General features: G+C 43.4%; 1 protein-coding gene across 6 annotated transcripts in view; it reads right to left on the minus strand.

Annotated features, from left to right (window-relative positions):
* Nucleotides 1–17,822, minus strand: part of fam135a (family with sequence similarity 135 member A) — a 268,472-nt gene that overhangs the window by 171,732 nt on the left and 78,918 nt on the right. For all 6 annotated transcript variants that reach the window (XR_010962864.1, XM_067984032.1, XM_067984030.1 and 3 more), the window contains one exon: nucleotides 14,943–15,013. Coding sequence is in view for 5 of the 6 variants with exons in the window: in XM_067984032.1 (XP_067840133.1) it covers nucleotides 14,943–15,013 (71 nt within the window). In the remaining variant the exon portion in view is untranslated. The remainder of the gene's footprint in view (nucleotides 1–14,942; nucleotides 15,014–17,822) is intronic.

The raw sequence follows: 17,822 nt of genomic DNA on the forward strand, positions 1-17,822 counted from the left end.
ACTTTCAAATTGACAAAAAGTTATTGGCAGATGCCGTTAAACAGATGACTATCTCGCCCATATTACGGATGCATTTTTTCACTTAAATAATGAAAGCTCAACAGTCAAAGCTGGAAAAAAAAGTCATAGCAGTACACACAAGATGACTGGATGGATGGGAGGAAATACAGAAAATCAATCAGGTAAAAGTGAGCGCCAGTGCATGATAGTTTTGTTCCACAAAATAGGCATCATTTGGAATAGCCAGTTACCACCAGAAATTGATACTGAATTATACACTATTCACAATACTGTACCATTAATGAATCCTAACTAAGTGTGCTTCAGAACCAAATGAACTGAACACCCATGTGTGAAGGTGCTTTTAAAAGGTTGATAACGTCTGTGCACCGATCCAGTTTTTGTTGGCCACAATTCTACCCTACACTTCCACTTGGGACATATCCAACAGTGACATTGGAGCGGTCATGGTGGTTATACATAAGTCTCCTGTGAAAATTGTCAGTCACACTTCAAAGTGTCATACATCAGACTTGCAAAATGTAACACCTGTACCTGATTGGCTCATCACCATCAAGTTAAACTTGTCAAGTGAAAAGACAGGTAGGGAAAGTCACCAATCATAATAAAAACTACCAATCACAACCAACAAAATCAAATCACTCAAATATTTTCAAGCCTTTATGCATACATGACTTCTGTGTTTCTTGGCATGTCTCCTGCAATGGCTAATTAACCAAAAATAAGTGAAATATCATGGGCACCATAGGTACTGACAATCTTCCTGAGATTTTCCATGCTCCTCCTCTTTCCCCTTACTAAGTGACACTGCTTTTTCCTTCTAAGATTTGTGATAATGAACTTTATCACTCCCAGCAGTGGCTCCAAATAGCAGATTTTGCCATTCTCTTCTGAGCATCTAGTGCCACATCAACCCACCCAACTTCTGCTCCAGTCCTGCTGTTGTTTCTGGCTCTCTGTGGCACTCCATTACCCAGGTCTGTGCTTTACTCCAGTGCTCTCTCCCAATTCCCTTCCACGCACCAACCCCAGATCCTTTATCGGAGTCTTTCACTTTACTTTCAGAGTCGGACACATTTCATAAATGATGCTCCCTCATCCTTCTAAGAGACTACTTTAATTAAACACTGGCAGTACTTGCATTTTCTCCTTGTGCAAGGGTATTGGAGGGCCAGAAAGCCTTTCCAACCAATTGATTACACAGGCTATTGTGCTTTTAAAAATCCAGAAAGACTTCAAAGTACTTCAGTTGGCAAAGAGCCCACTGGCCACATTACGCTGTTGCAAGCCTCAAAGACCTGAGGAGTAAAACTCTGTCCACTGCTCAGGTGGACTTCTTGGCGCAAGCCATACAGCCAATCTAAAAAATGTAAATCGCTGTGATCTTGGAAAAATCAGCTGGGGACAGGGGCACATCTTTGTGACGGGCGGAACCTCCACCCTGAAGATACGCCAATATTTCGCAATAGCGGAAAATCCAGGCCTGCTTTTAACCAACAGACATGGGCTGTGAAGAGAGGACATTATTTTATGTGATGCACTTCACTCAGCATATTTTGCTAGTCTTACATACACTTGCATGCACCTGTCTCCAGCTCTGACAGATTCCACGTGGATTTGAGCTTAAAGTCCACCCTTCCCGTTTCAAATCCACCCATGATCTCAGTGAAGTCAATGTTTCTCTAACCACTGCTTTCACTGCTTCATGAAAACCATTCTCTCCGCTGCATGCATGTTCTCAATCTACGTCTTTAGTCTTGTGTGGAGGATAAACACCGGCATAGACCAGTTGGGCCTAATGTTTTTTATCTGTACTCTAGATTCTATGTAATTCTTCAGTTGTATCAGCTCACTTTATTGCAGAGCTGTCCTGTTTATCAGTTTCATTTCATCCTTGGCATCATCTGGTGCTTTTTTCTTCTCATCAGGAGGCAAGGACCACAAGCTTCAATAACTTCAGCCTTTCTTCTGACCCTATCTGTCCTTCCAAATTCACCCTTTGCTGTATTATATTCTCTGACCATCCCCTCTCTGACCTCAAATGATCTGTTCTCAGCTTCATCCCCTTATGCCCAACTCAACAAATTCAGAACATGCCATGGTGCTGAGCTCTTCTTCCATTGTCTTTGCTTCTATGCCTACTTTTTTGTCCATGAGGCTTCCCACCCACCCCCCCACCCATCTAGCCCTTTTTCTCTGGTCTTCAGCCTGCCCAATCCATCTGGACCCCTCTGGTCTGGCCTACCCTCTCCACCTTTTTATTGAGAACTGCCAGAGTGATGTCAGCTGTGTCAGTTTCACCACTCCCCACACTTGATCTAATCTATCTCCCTTTGAACTTGCAGTGCTCCGTTCTCTCAGGTCTAATCCTGCATCATTATCAAAGCCAATGACAAAGCCATTCTATCTTGCATGGCTGAACACCAACTCTCTGATAACTCCTCCTAAAACCCTCCCGACCCCACTACTGAACACCAAACCATAATTTCCCAGAGGGTTACTGACCTCATCTCAAGAGATTGTCCCCTTCCATGGCCTCCAACCTCAAAGTTCCCTGCTTCTACCTCCTCCCTAAGACCCACAAACAGTACTCTCACCGTAAACCAATTGTTCCAGCCCACTCTTGTTCCAAACTTATTTCCTCTTATCTTGACATTTTCCCCCTCTTGTCCAGTCGCTACCTACATCTGCAATTCTTCTGATGCCCAGTCACTTAAATACCAGTTGTCCATCCCTAACTGTCTCCTGTTTACTATGGGTGTACAGTCCCTCTATACCTCAGCAGAGTGGGCCCTCTGTTTCTTCCTCAGTGGCTCAATACCAGTCCTCATCCACCACCACCACCCTCCTCCACCAAGCTGAACTTGTTCTCACATTGAACAACTTTTCCTTTAACTCCATTTACTTCCTCCAGATAAAAAAAGTGTTACTCTGGGAATCCACATGGTACTTGCTATGCCTGTCTTTTTGTAGGATTTGCTGAACACTCTTCCAGTCCTATTCATTTGCTCTCCCTGACTTTTTCCATTACACTGATCTAGACAATTTCATTAATTTTGCTTCAAATTACCACCTCTCTCTTACCTTTACATGGTTCATCTCTAACTCTCCCTTTCCCAGACATCTACATCTCTAAATGAGGATAGGCTTTCCACTGACATCTATTACAAGCCCGTCATCTCCCACAATCACCTGGATTATACTTCTTCCTGCAAAGACTTCATTCCACTCGACTAGGGCAGATTTTAGAAAGAGGAGCAGCAAGCTGGCGGAGGTGAGGTGGAGGGAGAAATTGGCATACAGGGCCGTGGAATTTTAAAAAAAAACTGCAAAGCTGCAGAATAATTATATTCCATTAAAAAAGTAAACTACTAGTAGTTTAATCGCACTATGGATAAAGAGAGAGGTTAGAAACCAATTAAAATTGAAGAGGGCCTATGAGGACTGTAAGAACAATAATTAAAAAAACCAAAAGGAAAATATGAAAAAAAGTAAGCGGTTAAGAGGAGGATAAGGAAAGAGTATGAGGAACGTTCAAGATTAGATTGGATGGTGGATGAAGGAAAAGGGGTTTGGATGGTGAATGAAGGAAAACGGGTTGAAGGGATATGGGAACAAGGTGGGAAAATGCGTTTAGAACTATTTGCTCATATGGAGGGTGAATGACGACATGAACTGGTTGGGCTGTAACTTCTATGCATTTCTATCCGTTCTCTTCTCTCAGTTTCTCCATTTGTCACATTTGCTTTGATGTTGCCATCTTCCACACCAGAACTTCCGAAATGTCATCTTTTATCCTCAGCCAAGAATCCCCTTCACTGTAATAGACAGGACTCTTGACTGAGTCCGTCCCACTTTCCACACTTCTGCCCTCCCCCCTACCAAAACCATGAAAGGGTCCCCTTGTCCTCACCTTTCACCCCACCAGCCTGCTCATTCAACAGATCGTCTTCCACCATTTCTGCCACATCTCGAACATGATCTCAACACCAAACACATCTTCCCCTTCCCTCCTTCTAAAGGGACCGTTCGCTCAGTGACATCCTGGTACATTCTTCCCCATCACCTCCCATACAAGGTCAGGAGATGCAACATCTGCCTATTCACCTTCTTTCAGTGCAGAGTCGAAGGTGGCGTCTTTCAGACGTTACACCGAGGCCCCATCTGCCCTCTCATATGGATGTAAAAGACCCCATGGCACTATTTGAAGAGCAGGGGAGTTTTCCCTGATGTCCTGGCCAACATTTATCCTTCAACCAACATCACTAAAATAGATGATTTGGTCATTAGAAAATTGCTGTTTGTGGGATCCTGCTGTGTGAAATTGGCTGCCATGTTTCCTACTTTACAATAGTGACTACACTTCAAAAGTACTTGATTGGCTGTGAAGTGCATTGGAGCGTTCTGAGGTCGTGTAAGGCGCTATATAAATACAAGTTCTTTCTTTTTCCTTCCTCTCACCACTATCCGGGGCCCAAAACACTTCTGGTTGAGACAACAACGTATGTGTACTTCCTCCAACCTAGTATATTGTATTTGCTGCTCATGGTGTGGTGTCCTCTTCATCTGGGAGACCAACACAAATTAGGTAACCTCATTCCTGAACACCTCCATCAGCAAGTGAAACCCCGAGCTCCCAATTGCTTGCTGCTTCAATTCTCTGACCTCTTGTCTTAGACCTCCCCTGTTTCAACAAAGCTAAAGGGGCAGCATCTTATCGTTCTACTAAGCACTGTTCTGTCCTCTAGCCTGAACACTGACGAACAACTTCTGGCCTTAACCATAGCTCCCAGGTGGTGGCAGGAGGTACTGGCAACGTAACACAGGTGTGCCAGCATTTCCAAGGATCAGGGAAAGGACCGGGTTGGTCCTTAGGGTGGACACCCCCCCCCATGGGAACAGTTCTGGTAAGGTGATCTGTAACCTTGATGTCAACCTGCCTTCTTCTTCTGATAGGCTCCAGGGCCACTGGAGTCTGCACCATTTTACCAGTTTCTCTTGCTTCCCCTTTCTACCTGACTATTCTCCACTCCTTTTGGTATTGACACACTGCCTTGTAAATGTCTTTATTTCCTTGATTACTCTCATTATACCTCCTCTTGTCTCATGCTAATATCACTTCTGCTATTTAACCATCTCCTATTCTCCACTTAAGCACTTTACAGATCATTCTGTTTTATTTCTTCTGCATGTTGTGTTTTTCATTTCCCCTTCCCTCCTCCTCTTATTCTGTTCCTTTTCAAATACTGTCTATCTGTAATATCTTCCAGTTCTGAAGGATAACAACTGTAACCTCATTAGTTCTCTCTACATATGCTGACTGTTTCATGCGTTTTCTGTTTTGTTTCAGATTTCCAGGACTTCAATGTGATTTTAGAAAATCAGTTATCCATATCATATCACTTTCCTGAACAAGTCCTTGAACATGTTGTCGCCTCCCAAATCCGTGCCCATCTTTGAACCCCTCCAATCAGGTTTCCGCCCCGCCACAGCACTGAAACGGCCCTTATCAAAGTCGCAAATTATATCTTAAGCGACTATAACTATGGTAAACTATCCCTCCTCATCCATCTCAACCTGTTTGCAGCCTTCAAGACAGCTGACCACGCCATCATCCTCCAACACCTCTCCTCCATTGTTTGGCTGGGTGGGACTGCGCTCATCTGGTTCCATTCCTATCTATCTAGTCGTAGCCAGAGAATCACCTGCAATGGCTGCTCTTCCCGCTCCATCACCTCTGGAGTCCCCCAAGGATCTATTCTTGGCCTCCTCCTATATCTCACCTACATGCTACCCCTCGGCGGCATTATCTGAAAACACACCAGGTTCTACATGTAAGCTGACGACACCCAACTCTACCTCACCACCACCTCCCTCGACCCTTCCACTATCTCTGCATGTCAGACATCTAGTATTGGATGAGCAGAAATTTCCTCCAATTAAATAATGGGAAGATCAAATTGTCTTTGGTCCTCGCCACAAATTCCATTCTTTAGCCACCAACTCCATCCCTCTCCATGGCCACTGTCTGAGGCTGAAGCAGACAGTTCGCAACCTTGGCATTCTATGTGACCCCAAGCTGAGCTCCCAACCCCATACTTTCTACCCCACTAAGACCGCCTACCACCTCAGTAACATCGCCCGTCTCTGACCCGCCTCAGCTCACCTGCTGCTGAAACCCTCATCCATGCCAATGATGGTGAGACTATCGTGGATAGCAAGTTCAGTGAGGTGGTCACACCGCAGGTAAAGATTACGCAGGCAGAAAGGAAATGGGTCACCGCAGGCAGAGTAAAAGGACTAGGCAGGTAGAGCAGGAGTCCCCTGGGGCCATCTCCCTCTCAGACAGATATACCACTTTGGATACTGTTGGGGGAGATGGCTTATCAGGGGAAAGCAGCAAGAGCCAAGTTCGTGGCACCACGGGTGGCTCTGCTGCACAGGAGGGGAGGAAGAGGAGTGGCAGGGCTATAGTGATAGAGGATTCAATTGCAAGGGGAACAGACAGGCGTTTTTCGGCCGCAAACGTGACTCCAGGATGGTATGTTGCCTCCCTGGTGCTAGGGTCAAGGATGTCATAGAGCGGCAGCAGGGCATTCTGGAGGGGGGAGGGTGAACAGCCAGTAGTCATGGTCCATATCGGTACCAACGACATAGGTTTAAAAAAAAAAGGATGAGGTCCTGCAAGGTGAATTTAAGGAGTTAGGAGATAAATTAAAAAGGACCTCAAAAGGTAGTGATCTCAGGATTACTACCAGTGCCACGTGCTAGTGGCTTTAGGCACAGGAGAATAGACCGGATGAATGCGTGGCTGCAGGGATGGTGTAGGAGGAAGGGATTTAGATTCCTGGGACATTGGGACTGGTTCTGGGGAAGGTGGGACCAGTACAAGCGAGATGGGTTACACCCGGGCAGGACCGGGACCGATGTCCTCATGGGGGTGTTTGCTAGTGCTGTTGGGGAAGGTTTAAACTAAAGTGGGAGGGGGATGGGAACCTGAGCGGGGAGTCAGAAGGGAGTAAAGTTGAGGGCAGCAAGAGAGGGGAAGACCCAGGGGAAATTTACAATACAAATAGTACAAACAGTTGTTCAAGAACAAGTGAAAGGGAAAAGTGTAGAGCAGCAGAAAGAACGTGTACTTTAGGCACTACAGATAAAGTGAAAACTAGAAGGCGTAAAGCAATTAACCCAGCATCAAAGCTGAAGGTCAGGCTAGGGTGTGTGGCCCAACTAAGAGTTCTATATACAAATGCACGGAGTATAAGGAATAAATTAAATGAACTACAGGTTCAAATTCAAATTGGAGGGTATGACATGATAGCTATTACTGAGACATGGCTGCAGGATGGTCAGGATTGGGAACTAAATATACCGAGTTATAAAGGTCTACAGGTGAGATAGGGAAAATGGAAGAGGGGGTGGAGTAGCCTTAGTAATTAGAGATGAAATCACTTCAATGATAAAGGAGGATATAATGAGCAGCCAACAGAGACCTTATGGGTTGAATTGAGAAATAGGAAAGGATCTAACACTATAGTGGGAGTTGTGTATAGGACCCCTGGCAGCAGCTCTGAAGTGCTAGATTGTGTAAATGCAGAGATTAGACAAGCGTGTAAGAAAGGCATAGTGGTCTTAATGGGGGACTTTAACCTTCACATAGATTGGGGAAAGCAGACTAGCAACTGTCAGAAAGGTAGCGAATTTCTCGAGTGTGTCCAGGATAGTTTTCTACAGCAGTATGTCCTCGAGGCAAAAAGGGGGCAAGCCATGCTAGATTTAGTAATGAGTAATGAACCAGATTTAGTTAACAGCTTAACTGTACGCGAACATCTATCCAATAGCAATCATAACATGATCGAGTTCAAGGTAGTGTTCGAAAGGGAAAAAAGTGAGTCAGCTGCTAAGATTCTAGACTTGGGTAAGGCCGACTTCAATGGGACGAGACAGAGACTGTCCACAGTAAACTGGGCAAATCTGTTAATGGGTAAAACGACTGATGATCAGTGGAAAATGTTTAAAGAAACATTTAACATGATACAGAATCGGTTTATACCCCCGAGGGGCAAGAACTCTACTTGCCAAAAAAAACAGCCATGGACAACTAAAGAGGTGAGGGACAGTATAAGACATAAGGCAAAAAATAGCACAGATCCTGGCGAATGGGAAAGATACAAAGATTGACAACGGGTCACAAAACAGATAGTAAGGGCTACAAAAAGAGAGTATGAAAAGAAACTTGCAAGGGACATCAAAACCAATATGAAGAACTTTTATAGTTACATTAGGAAAAAGAGGGTGGTCAGGAGCAGTGTTGGTCCCTTAAAAACTGAAAGTGGGGATACTGACATTGGCAATGGGGAAATGGCAGACATGTTGAACAATTACTTTGCGTCAGAATTTACAGTCGAAAGAGAGGATAGCATGCCGGAAATCCCAAGAAAACTAATACTGAATCGGGGACAGGGAATCCATAAAATTAACATAAGTAAAGCAACAGTAATGAAGAAAATAATAGCACTAAAGAGTGACAAATCCCCAGGACCAGATGGTTTCCATCCCAGGGTTTTAAAGGAAGTAGGTGAGCACATTGAAAGATTATAGTTAGGGCATTTGCAAAGTTCTCTAGATTCAGGAACTGTCCCTCTAGAGACTGGGAAGATTGGGTTTGTTTTCCTTGGAGTAGAGGAGGCTGAGGGGGGACATGATTGAGGTGTACAAAATTATGAGGGGCACAGATAGGATGGATACTAAGGAGCTTTTTCCCTTCGTTGAGGGTTCTATAACAAGGGGACATAGATTCAAGGTAAAAGGCGGGAGGTTGAGAGGGGATTTGAGAAAGAACTTTTTCACCCAGAGGGTGGTTGGAGTCTGGAACTCACTGCCTGAAAGGGTTGTGGAGGCAGGAACCCTCACAACATTCAAGAAGCATTTGGATGAGCACTTGAAATGCCATAGCATACAAGGCTACGGACCAAATGCTGGAATATGGGCTTAGAGTAGACAGGGCTGATGGCCGGCGCGGACACGATGGGCCGAAGGGCCTCTATCCGTGCTCTATGACTCTATGACTCTATTGGAAAATTGCACGTCACTCTGCTTTTTAAGAATTGTAGACCAGTTAGCCTAACATCTGTTGTGGGGAAAATGCTGGAGTCTATAATTAAGGATAGGGTGACTGAACACCTCAAAAATTTTCAGTTAATCAGAGAGAGCCAGCATGGATTTGTGAAAGGTAGGTCGTGCCTGATTGAATTTTTTGAAGAGATGACTAAAGTAGTGGACAGGGGAATGTCAATGGATGTTATTTATATGGACTTCCAGAGGCATTTGATAAGGTCCCACATAAGAGACTGTTAGCTAAGATAGAAGCCCATGGAATCGAGGGAAAAGTACGGACTTGGTTAGGAAGTTGGCTGAGCGAAAGGCGAGAGTGTAGGGATAATAGGTAGGTACTCACATTGGCAGGATGTGACTAGTGGAGTCCCACAGGGATCTGTCCTGGGGCCTCAATTATTCACAATATTTATTAACGACTTAGATGAAGGCATAGAAAATGTCATATCTAAGTTTGCTGATGACACAAAGATTGGTGGCATTGTAAGCAGTGTAGATGAAAACATAAAATTACAAAGGGATATTGATAGATTAGGTGAATAGGCAAAACTGTGGCAAATGGAATTCAATGTGGAAACATGTGAGGTCATCCACTTTGGATCAAAAAAGGATAGAACAGGGTACTTTCTAAATGGTAAAAAGTTAAAAACAGTGGATGTCCAAAGGGACTTCGGGGTTCAGGTACATAGATCATTGAAGTGTCATGAACAGGTGCAGAAAATAATCAATAAGGCTAATGGAATGTTGGCCTTTATATCTAGAGGACTGGAGTACAAGGGGGCAGAAGTTATGCTGCAGCTATACAAAACCCTGGTTAGACCGCACCTGGAGTACTGTGAGCAGTTCTGGGCACCGTACCTTCGGAAGGACTTATTGGCCTTGGAGGGAGTGCAGCGTAGGTTTACTAGAATGATACCCGGACTTCAAAGGTTAAGTTACGAGGAGAGATTACACAAATTGGGGTTGTATTCTCTGGAGTTTCGAAGGTTAAGGGGTGATCTGATCGAAGTTTAAAAGATATTAAGGGGAACAGATCGGGTGGATAGAGAGAAACTATTTCCGCTGGTTGGGGATTCTAGGAGTAGGGGCACAGTCTAAAAATTAGAGCCAGACCTTTCAGGAGCGAGTTTAGAAAACATTTCTACACACAAAGGGTGGTAGAAGTTTGGAACTCTCTTCCGCTCTTGATGCTAGCTCAATTGCTAAATTTAAATCTGAGATAGATAGCTTTTTGGCAACTAAAGATATTAAGGGATATGGGCCAAAGGCAAGTATATGGAGTTACATCACAGATCAGCTATGATCTTATCAAATGGCGGAGCAGGCACGAAGGGCTGAATGGCCTACTCCTGTTCCTATGTTACCTCTAGACTCGATTATTCCAATGCTCTCCTGGCCGGCCTCCCACCTTGCACCCTCCGTAAAATGCTCATCCTTCTATTCAAATCCCTCCATGGCCTCGCCCCTCCCTATCTCTGTAAACCCCTCCAGCCCTACAGCACTCAGATGTCTGTGCTCCTCCAATTCTGGCCTCTTGCACATCCCCAATTTTCATCGCCCCATTAGCAACCGTGCATTCAGCAGCCTAGACCCTAAAGCACTGGAATTCCCTCCTTAAACCACTCGCCTCTCTAATTCTTTCACCTCCCTAAAACCTACCACATTGACCAAGCTTATGGATACCTGTCCTAATGTCTCCTTATGTGGCTCGGTATGAAATTTTGTTTGATAATGCTCCAGTGAAGCCCCATGGGACGTTTTACTACGTTAAAGATGCTATATAAATGCAAGTTGTTGTTGTAACATTTTACAACAGTTTAGAAGTCCACATTCATAACTGTTACAGTTCAGGCTTTTTCCAATATCGTTTTCTTGGCAATTATTAGCAGTCTGTACCCCTTACAATCGGAAAACCTGGCCTTTCACGCTCTGCTGTACTAAGTCAGCATAGCCAAAGCTAACAATTGCCCTAATAATAATCTACACTAGAACTTAAACATCCCCTGTCAATCCAGAAGGTTGAAAATATCAAATTCTCAGCTCACTTCATTGACTCAAACTTCTATTGGAGTTTATTTAGAATTAGATTATGAAAAGCAGCAAAAACATATTATACAAAACAAGTAGTAATTTATAATACAAATGAAAACAACTGCTTGGAAAAGTACTGTTCTCCTAGTTCCTGAAATGACAATACATTGTTTTTATAAGCAAGCCACATTTTTAGAGTCAAGCCCCAATCGGATATTGGTACTGTAATAGAACAACTGATCATGGAGATGTTTTGTACCATTCATTCATTTGATATAAAAGCAATCCTTTGATAATTGCACTTAGCAGCCAACTGTGACAAGCTAACAGAACATACAAAGCAGTTGATTTATCGAGTTGACACAAAGCCACATCAATTCCAATAAATCAGAAAACCAGTTGTGTTTTGGACAGCCAGACATGGCCATGAAACAACAATACCATATTTATGTCAGGCACCACAAACGAACAAGGAGGTGATTACGATTTGACAAGTTAAATTGACAAGAGTACTCAGAGATAACAGACTAAAGAGAACTTCTTAATGCCACAAAGCTCAGTTATCATCCAATCAGAACTTCAGTTTTTATTGCAACACATACTGAATTGTCCATGAATGAGCTTGGGGTGGGGGGTGGCGGGATGGAGTCAAACAACACTAACTGAAGGTTTTGGCACATTGGTAGAAAACCTAGCTCTTATTTTCCCCTCACGAGTCTCACCAAACACCTTGTGGTTAATTCATATCTTTTAGCATCTAATTTTAACTTTTAATTTTTCAACAATGGGCCAGAATTTAAAGGGGGGGGGGGGGAAGAAAAAACTTGTGTCGAGGAAGAGATACCCCGTGAATTGTATATTGCCACAAGTTGCTCCGCCGTTAGCTTCGCGACAATGGCATCTCGCCCTTAACTTCGTGAGTTTCACAAAGTTGCTGTATTTGCACATTAATTGCCCATTAAACTCGCCACAGAAAGTTAAGTCTAATAATTAAGCGCATGTACCATTTTAACAATGTGATAATTGTTAACGGCTGCAATCAATCTCTCTTGCACAGAGAGTGAACAAATGAAAGTGTGGAGTCTCATTCCTTCAGGTAGTGAATTGGAGGATATTTTAAAAATGTCAAATGTTAACTTTTTTTTAAAAAATTCTTATTTTTCCTGTGTCTCTTCTCTCTCTTAATCCAGTCTTCCTTTCCCTCTCTATTTCTCTTTCTGTACCTGATTTGACATTGAATTCACTAATTCACCCTCCTTCTCATTCCTTGCTCTGTTTATTTCTCAATCCTTAAATCTCATTGATTAAGGAGATACACTGTTGCTCCCGTCATTTACCAAGGTCCCAGAAGCCCCATTGCCCTCGTCGCACCGTTATCAACTCTCATTTCCAGCAGCTTATAGGGCAAAATATCTGAGTTGAAGGGTGCAGGTAAAAGTTTAACTAACTGTGCACGCTGTGAGATGCCCTGCTGCAGCAAATTCCGGCTGGTCGCAAGACTGAAGCAGCATCTAAATCCTTGTCCAAACCACTGCTTCAGTGACCTTCCTTCTACAAGTTCAAGATTGGGGCTGTCCACTTACAATTCTACATTGCTCAGATCCATTCACAACTCAAGATATTGACCCAGTGGCAATGAAGAAGCAACGACATATCCAAGTCAGGTTGGTGCGAGTTTTTGAAGGAGAATGTGGAGATAAATGGGTTGCCATGACCTTGCTGCTCTTGGCTTTCTTTCTCAGTGGTTGAAATCAGAGATCTAGGAGATGCTATTGAAGTAAGTGAGTTGCTGCAATGAATTCTGTAGTGTGCTAGTAACGAACGTAATGAAGTAGCCCATGCCGGCCTACAACAGGACCTGGACAACATCCAGGCTTGGGTTAACAAGTGGCAACACACAGCACACAAGTGCCAGAAAATGACTTCCTTAACCTTCAACAGCACTATCATGCCAACAATATTCTAGGGATCACCACTAACCAGAAGCTTAACTGGACCGGCCATAACAATATGGCTACAAGAGCGTGACAGAGTCTGGGTACTCTGCAACAAGTGGCTCAACTCCTGACCTCTCAAAACCTCTCCAACATCAACATCTCAGGTCACGAATGTGATGGAAAACTCACCACTATTGTAGCTCGATACCATGCGGGAAGAGCAGTCCATTTGATCATCATCCACGTCACTGGACTGAATATTCACCCCGTTCATTACTGGCGCACTACAGAACTCATTGCAGTAACTCACCAAGCTTACTTCAACAGCACCTCCTAGTTCTCGGATTTCAACCACTGAGAAAGAAAGACAAGAGCAGCAAGATCATGGGAACCCAATCACCTCCACGTTCTCCTTCAGATCACATACCAACCTGACTTGGATAGATCGCCGTTTCTTCACTGCCACTGGGTCAATATCCTGCAATTCCCTGCCATAGTTTGGGATTCTCTGACCACTTTTATCCACAAATAAGACTCAAGCATGAGCTGTCTTTTACTGTGTTTTGAGCAGTATCTTGCATAAAAGTGGTTAACTACTCCAGGCAGTCCCATGCAGGTGAGAGATGATTTAAATGCAGGATAGACAGTTCTTCAGCACAGATACCAAAGAATGGCCAATTTATTACCAAATGTATGGCCATTCAGGGAGATATGTAAAAAAGCTCTTGATTTTTTGAGTCACGGGAAAGAGGCTTTTTAAGAATCGAAGCAGGAGACCAGAAGTCGTCAGTAAGTAAAGCAGCAGAAAGGCTGCAAAAGGAGAAAGGCAATAGAAAAGCTGTGAAAGGATAAAGGTGGCAGAGGGGCTGCAAGGGACAAATAATCACAGATTATTTGTAGTTATTTGGAAGGACAGATAGTGTGAATGTATCATTCTATATTAAGTTATTACCCCCCCGTCCCCAAGAAGGGGTAGTGTGCATGGATTTTTTACTTTTGTATGTGAGTAAATTGGACTGATTGTGCCAAGTAACTCTCATAAAAATACAGACTTGCATTTATATAGCGCCTTTCACAACCTCAGGACGTCCCAAAGCGCTTTACAGCCAATGAAGTATGTTTGAAGTGTAGTCACTGTTGTAATGCAGGAAACACGGCAGCCAATTTGCGCACAGTAAGGTCCCACAAATAGCAATATGATAATGACCAGATCAGCTGCTTTTTTTCTTTTAAGTGATGTTAGTTGAGGGATAAATATTGGCCAGGACACTGGGGAGATCGCCCCTGTTCAGAGTTCTGTATGTTTTGACTACTTTGGAATAACGCATCGAACTAAACCAAATGACGCCTCGCCTAGTGTTAAGTTGGTCAACCTTCGGAGAGACAAAAAGAAGACACGTGCTTAAGACCTGGAGATCTGGTTCAGATCACAAGAGTTTCATTGTTACACTTCCAGTCCCGCTGCTGCACTAGCAGATGAAAGAGCAGTGGGAATCAACTTCTGTAAAAAGCAGGCAATCAGACCGCTTAAGGGAGCGACTGACACCACTGATCAAGGGTACAGACTTGTGGCAGACCTGAATTCTCATACCTATCTAATACCATAGCCAAAAGGGCTGCAGTGTTTCAAGGAGAAAGCCCACCAACACCTTCCCAGGGAAACTTGGGATGGTCAATAAATGTAGCTTTGCCAGTGTCACCCAGATTCCAAGAACAAATTAAAAATGTATTTATAATTATCAAAGATTGGCTGCAAACTTAACTTTTCCACATAGCTGAGTACCATTGTTAATTCAAAATAACATGAAAAATAATCCTAACCTTTTGATGAATACTTACGTAAAATCTTTGTCAGTGAAATTGAGATCTAAAGACAACTGGAAATCCATCTCGTTCAGGGATGCTTCAATCTAAATATAAAATTGAAGAAGTTACCTTACTATTTTGACTTCCTCAATTGTAGAATTTTTACAAATATGAAAATCGATCATTTTTGCACTTCAAAGTATTATTAACTTAAAATGCACCTTTTCCATTAATTTAATTTCTTACTAAAACATATAATCACTGCAACATATTAAATGCATTTTCAGCAGCATAAAAAATGGTAAATACAGCATAATGCAATAAACGTTTTTCCCCAACTGGTATGCTCATACATGTGTAGGGCTGTGAAATTCTGAGCATATACTGAAGTTGAAAAAGTCAGATTTAAATGCCATTCACAACCTTATTGTGGATGACTGCAAGGGAAAGCCTAGAGGAATATAGAAAGTGCAGGGCTGAAATTAAAAAGGGAAATTAGGAATGCGCCAGAGGGCATGAAAAAAATATTGGCAAGTAAAATCAAGGAAAGCCCAAAGATGTTTTATAAATACATAAAGAACAAGAGGATAACTAAGGAAAGAATAGGGCCTATTCGAGACCAAAAAGGTAACCTGTGTGTGGAGGCGGAAGACGTGGGTATGGTCCTTGAATACTTTGCATATGTCTTTACAAAAGAGGGGGACAATGTAGACATTGTAGTTAAGGAGGAGGAGGTGAAATATTGGATGGGATTAACAGTGAGAGGGGAAATATTAAGGAGTTTAGCATCTTTGAAAGTAGATAAATCACCAAGCCCGGATGAAATATATCCCAGGCTGTTAAGAAAAGCAAAGGAGGAAATAGCGGAGGCTCTGACCATCATTTTCCAATCCTCTCTGGCAACAGGCATGGTGCCCGAGGACTGCTAACGTTATACCGTTATTTAAAAAGGGAGAAAGGGATAGTCCGAGTAATTACAGGCCAATCAACCTAACATCGGTGGTGGACAAATTATTGGAAAAAATTCCGAGGGACAGTATTAATCGTTAGAATTTAGAAAGGCACGGATTAATCAAGGACAGTCAGCATGGATTTGTCAAGGGAAGGTCGTGTCTGACTAACTTGATTGAATTTTGTGAGGAGGTAACAAGGAGGGTTGATGAGGGTAGCGCGTTTGATGTAGTCTATGTGGATTTTAGCAAGGTTTTTGACAAGGTCCAACATGGCAGACTGGTCAGAAAAGTAAAAGCCCATAGGATCCAAGGGAAAGTGGCAAGTTGGATCCAAAATTGGCTCAGTGGCAGGAAGCAAAGGGTAATGGTAGACGGGTGTTTTTGTGACTGGAAGGATGTTTCCAGTGGGGTTCCGCAGGGTTCAGTACTATGGCTCTTGCTTTTTGTGGTATACATCAATGATTTAGATTTAAAATGTAGGGGACATGATTAAGAAGTTTGCAGATGTGTGGTTGATAGTGAGGAAGAAAGCTGTAGACTGCAGAAGGATATCAATGGACTGGTCAGGTGGACAGAAAAGTGGCAAATGGAATTCAATTCGGAGAAGTGTGACGTAATGCATTTGGGGAGGGCAAACAAGGCAAGGGAATACACAATAAATGGTAGAATACTGAGAAGTGTATAGGAACAGAGGGACCTTGGAGTGCATGTCCACAGATTCCTGAAGGTAGCAGGACAGGTAGATAAGGTGATTAAAAAGGCACATGGGATATTCTATGCCTTGGCTAATAACGGAAAATAGAAGAGCTCGGAGGTTATGCTAGAACTGTATAAAACACTAGTTAGGACACAGCTAAAGTACTACGTACAGTTCTGGTCACCACATTACAGGAAAGATGTGATTGCACTAGACAGGGTACAGAGGAGATATATGAGGATATTGCCAGGACTGGAGAATTCTAGGTTTGAGGAAAAATTGGATAAGCTGAGGTTGTTTTCTTTGGAATTGAGGAGGCTATGGGGAGATTTAATTGAGGTGTAGAAAATTATGAGGGGCCTGGATAGAGTGGATAGGAAGGACCTATTTCCCTTAGCAGAGAGGTCAATAACCAGGCGGCATAGGTTTAAAGTAATTGGTAGAAGGATTAGAGGGGAGTTGAGGAGAAATTTTTTCACCTAGAGGGTGGTGGGCGTCTAGAACTCACTGCCTGAAAGGGTGGTAGAGGCAGAAAATCTCACTGCATTTAAAAAGTACTTGGATATGCATTTGAAGTGCCGTAATCTACAAGGCTATGGACCAAGAGCTGGAAAGTGGGATTAAGCTGGATAGCTCTTCTTCGGCTGGCACAGACACAATGGGCCAACTGGTCTTCTTTTGTGCCGTAAATTAACCCTTGGCAACATAGACCACAGACACAGGATTATGTACACTCACTACACTCATCCGTACCTCTCCACCATCTCTCTCGATCCCTCTACTGCCTCTGTGCTGTTAGATTGCTTGTCTGACATCCAACCTTGGATGAACTGCAATTTCCTCCAGTTAAACATTGGGAAGCCATCATTTACTATCCTGCCACAAACTCCATATACTCACCACCAATTCCACCCCCCTCCCTGGCCACTGTCTCAGATTGAACTAGACTGTTCAATCTTGGCATCCTGTTCAGCCCCAAGCTGAGCTTCTGACCATCACAAAGATGGCCTACTCCTTTCTATCTCCGTAACCACATGTCTCCGCCTCACCTCACGTCAGCCCACCTGCAGCCGAAAGCCTTATCCATTCTTTTTTCACCAGACGACTATTCCAATGCTCTCCTGGGTGGCCTTCCACCCTCCATAAACTTAGCTCATCCAAAACTCTGCCGCCCATCTTCTATCCCACACTAAGTTCCACACACCCATCACCCCTGTGCTTGTTGCCCTACATTGGCTCCTGGTCACCCAATGCATTAAATAT

Source organism: Heptranchias perlo, chromosome 5 (genome assembly GCF_035084215.1).
Source record: "Heptranchias perlo isolate sHepPer1 chromosome 5, sHepPer1.hap1, whole genome shotgun sequence".
NCBI classification, from domain to species: domain Eukaryota; kingdom Metazoa; phylum Chordata; class Chondrichthyes; order Hexanchiformes; family Hexanchidae; genus Heptranchias; species Heptranchias perlo.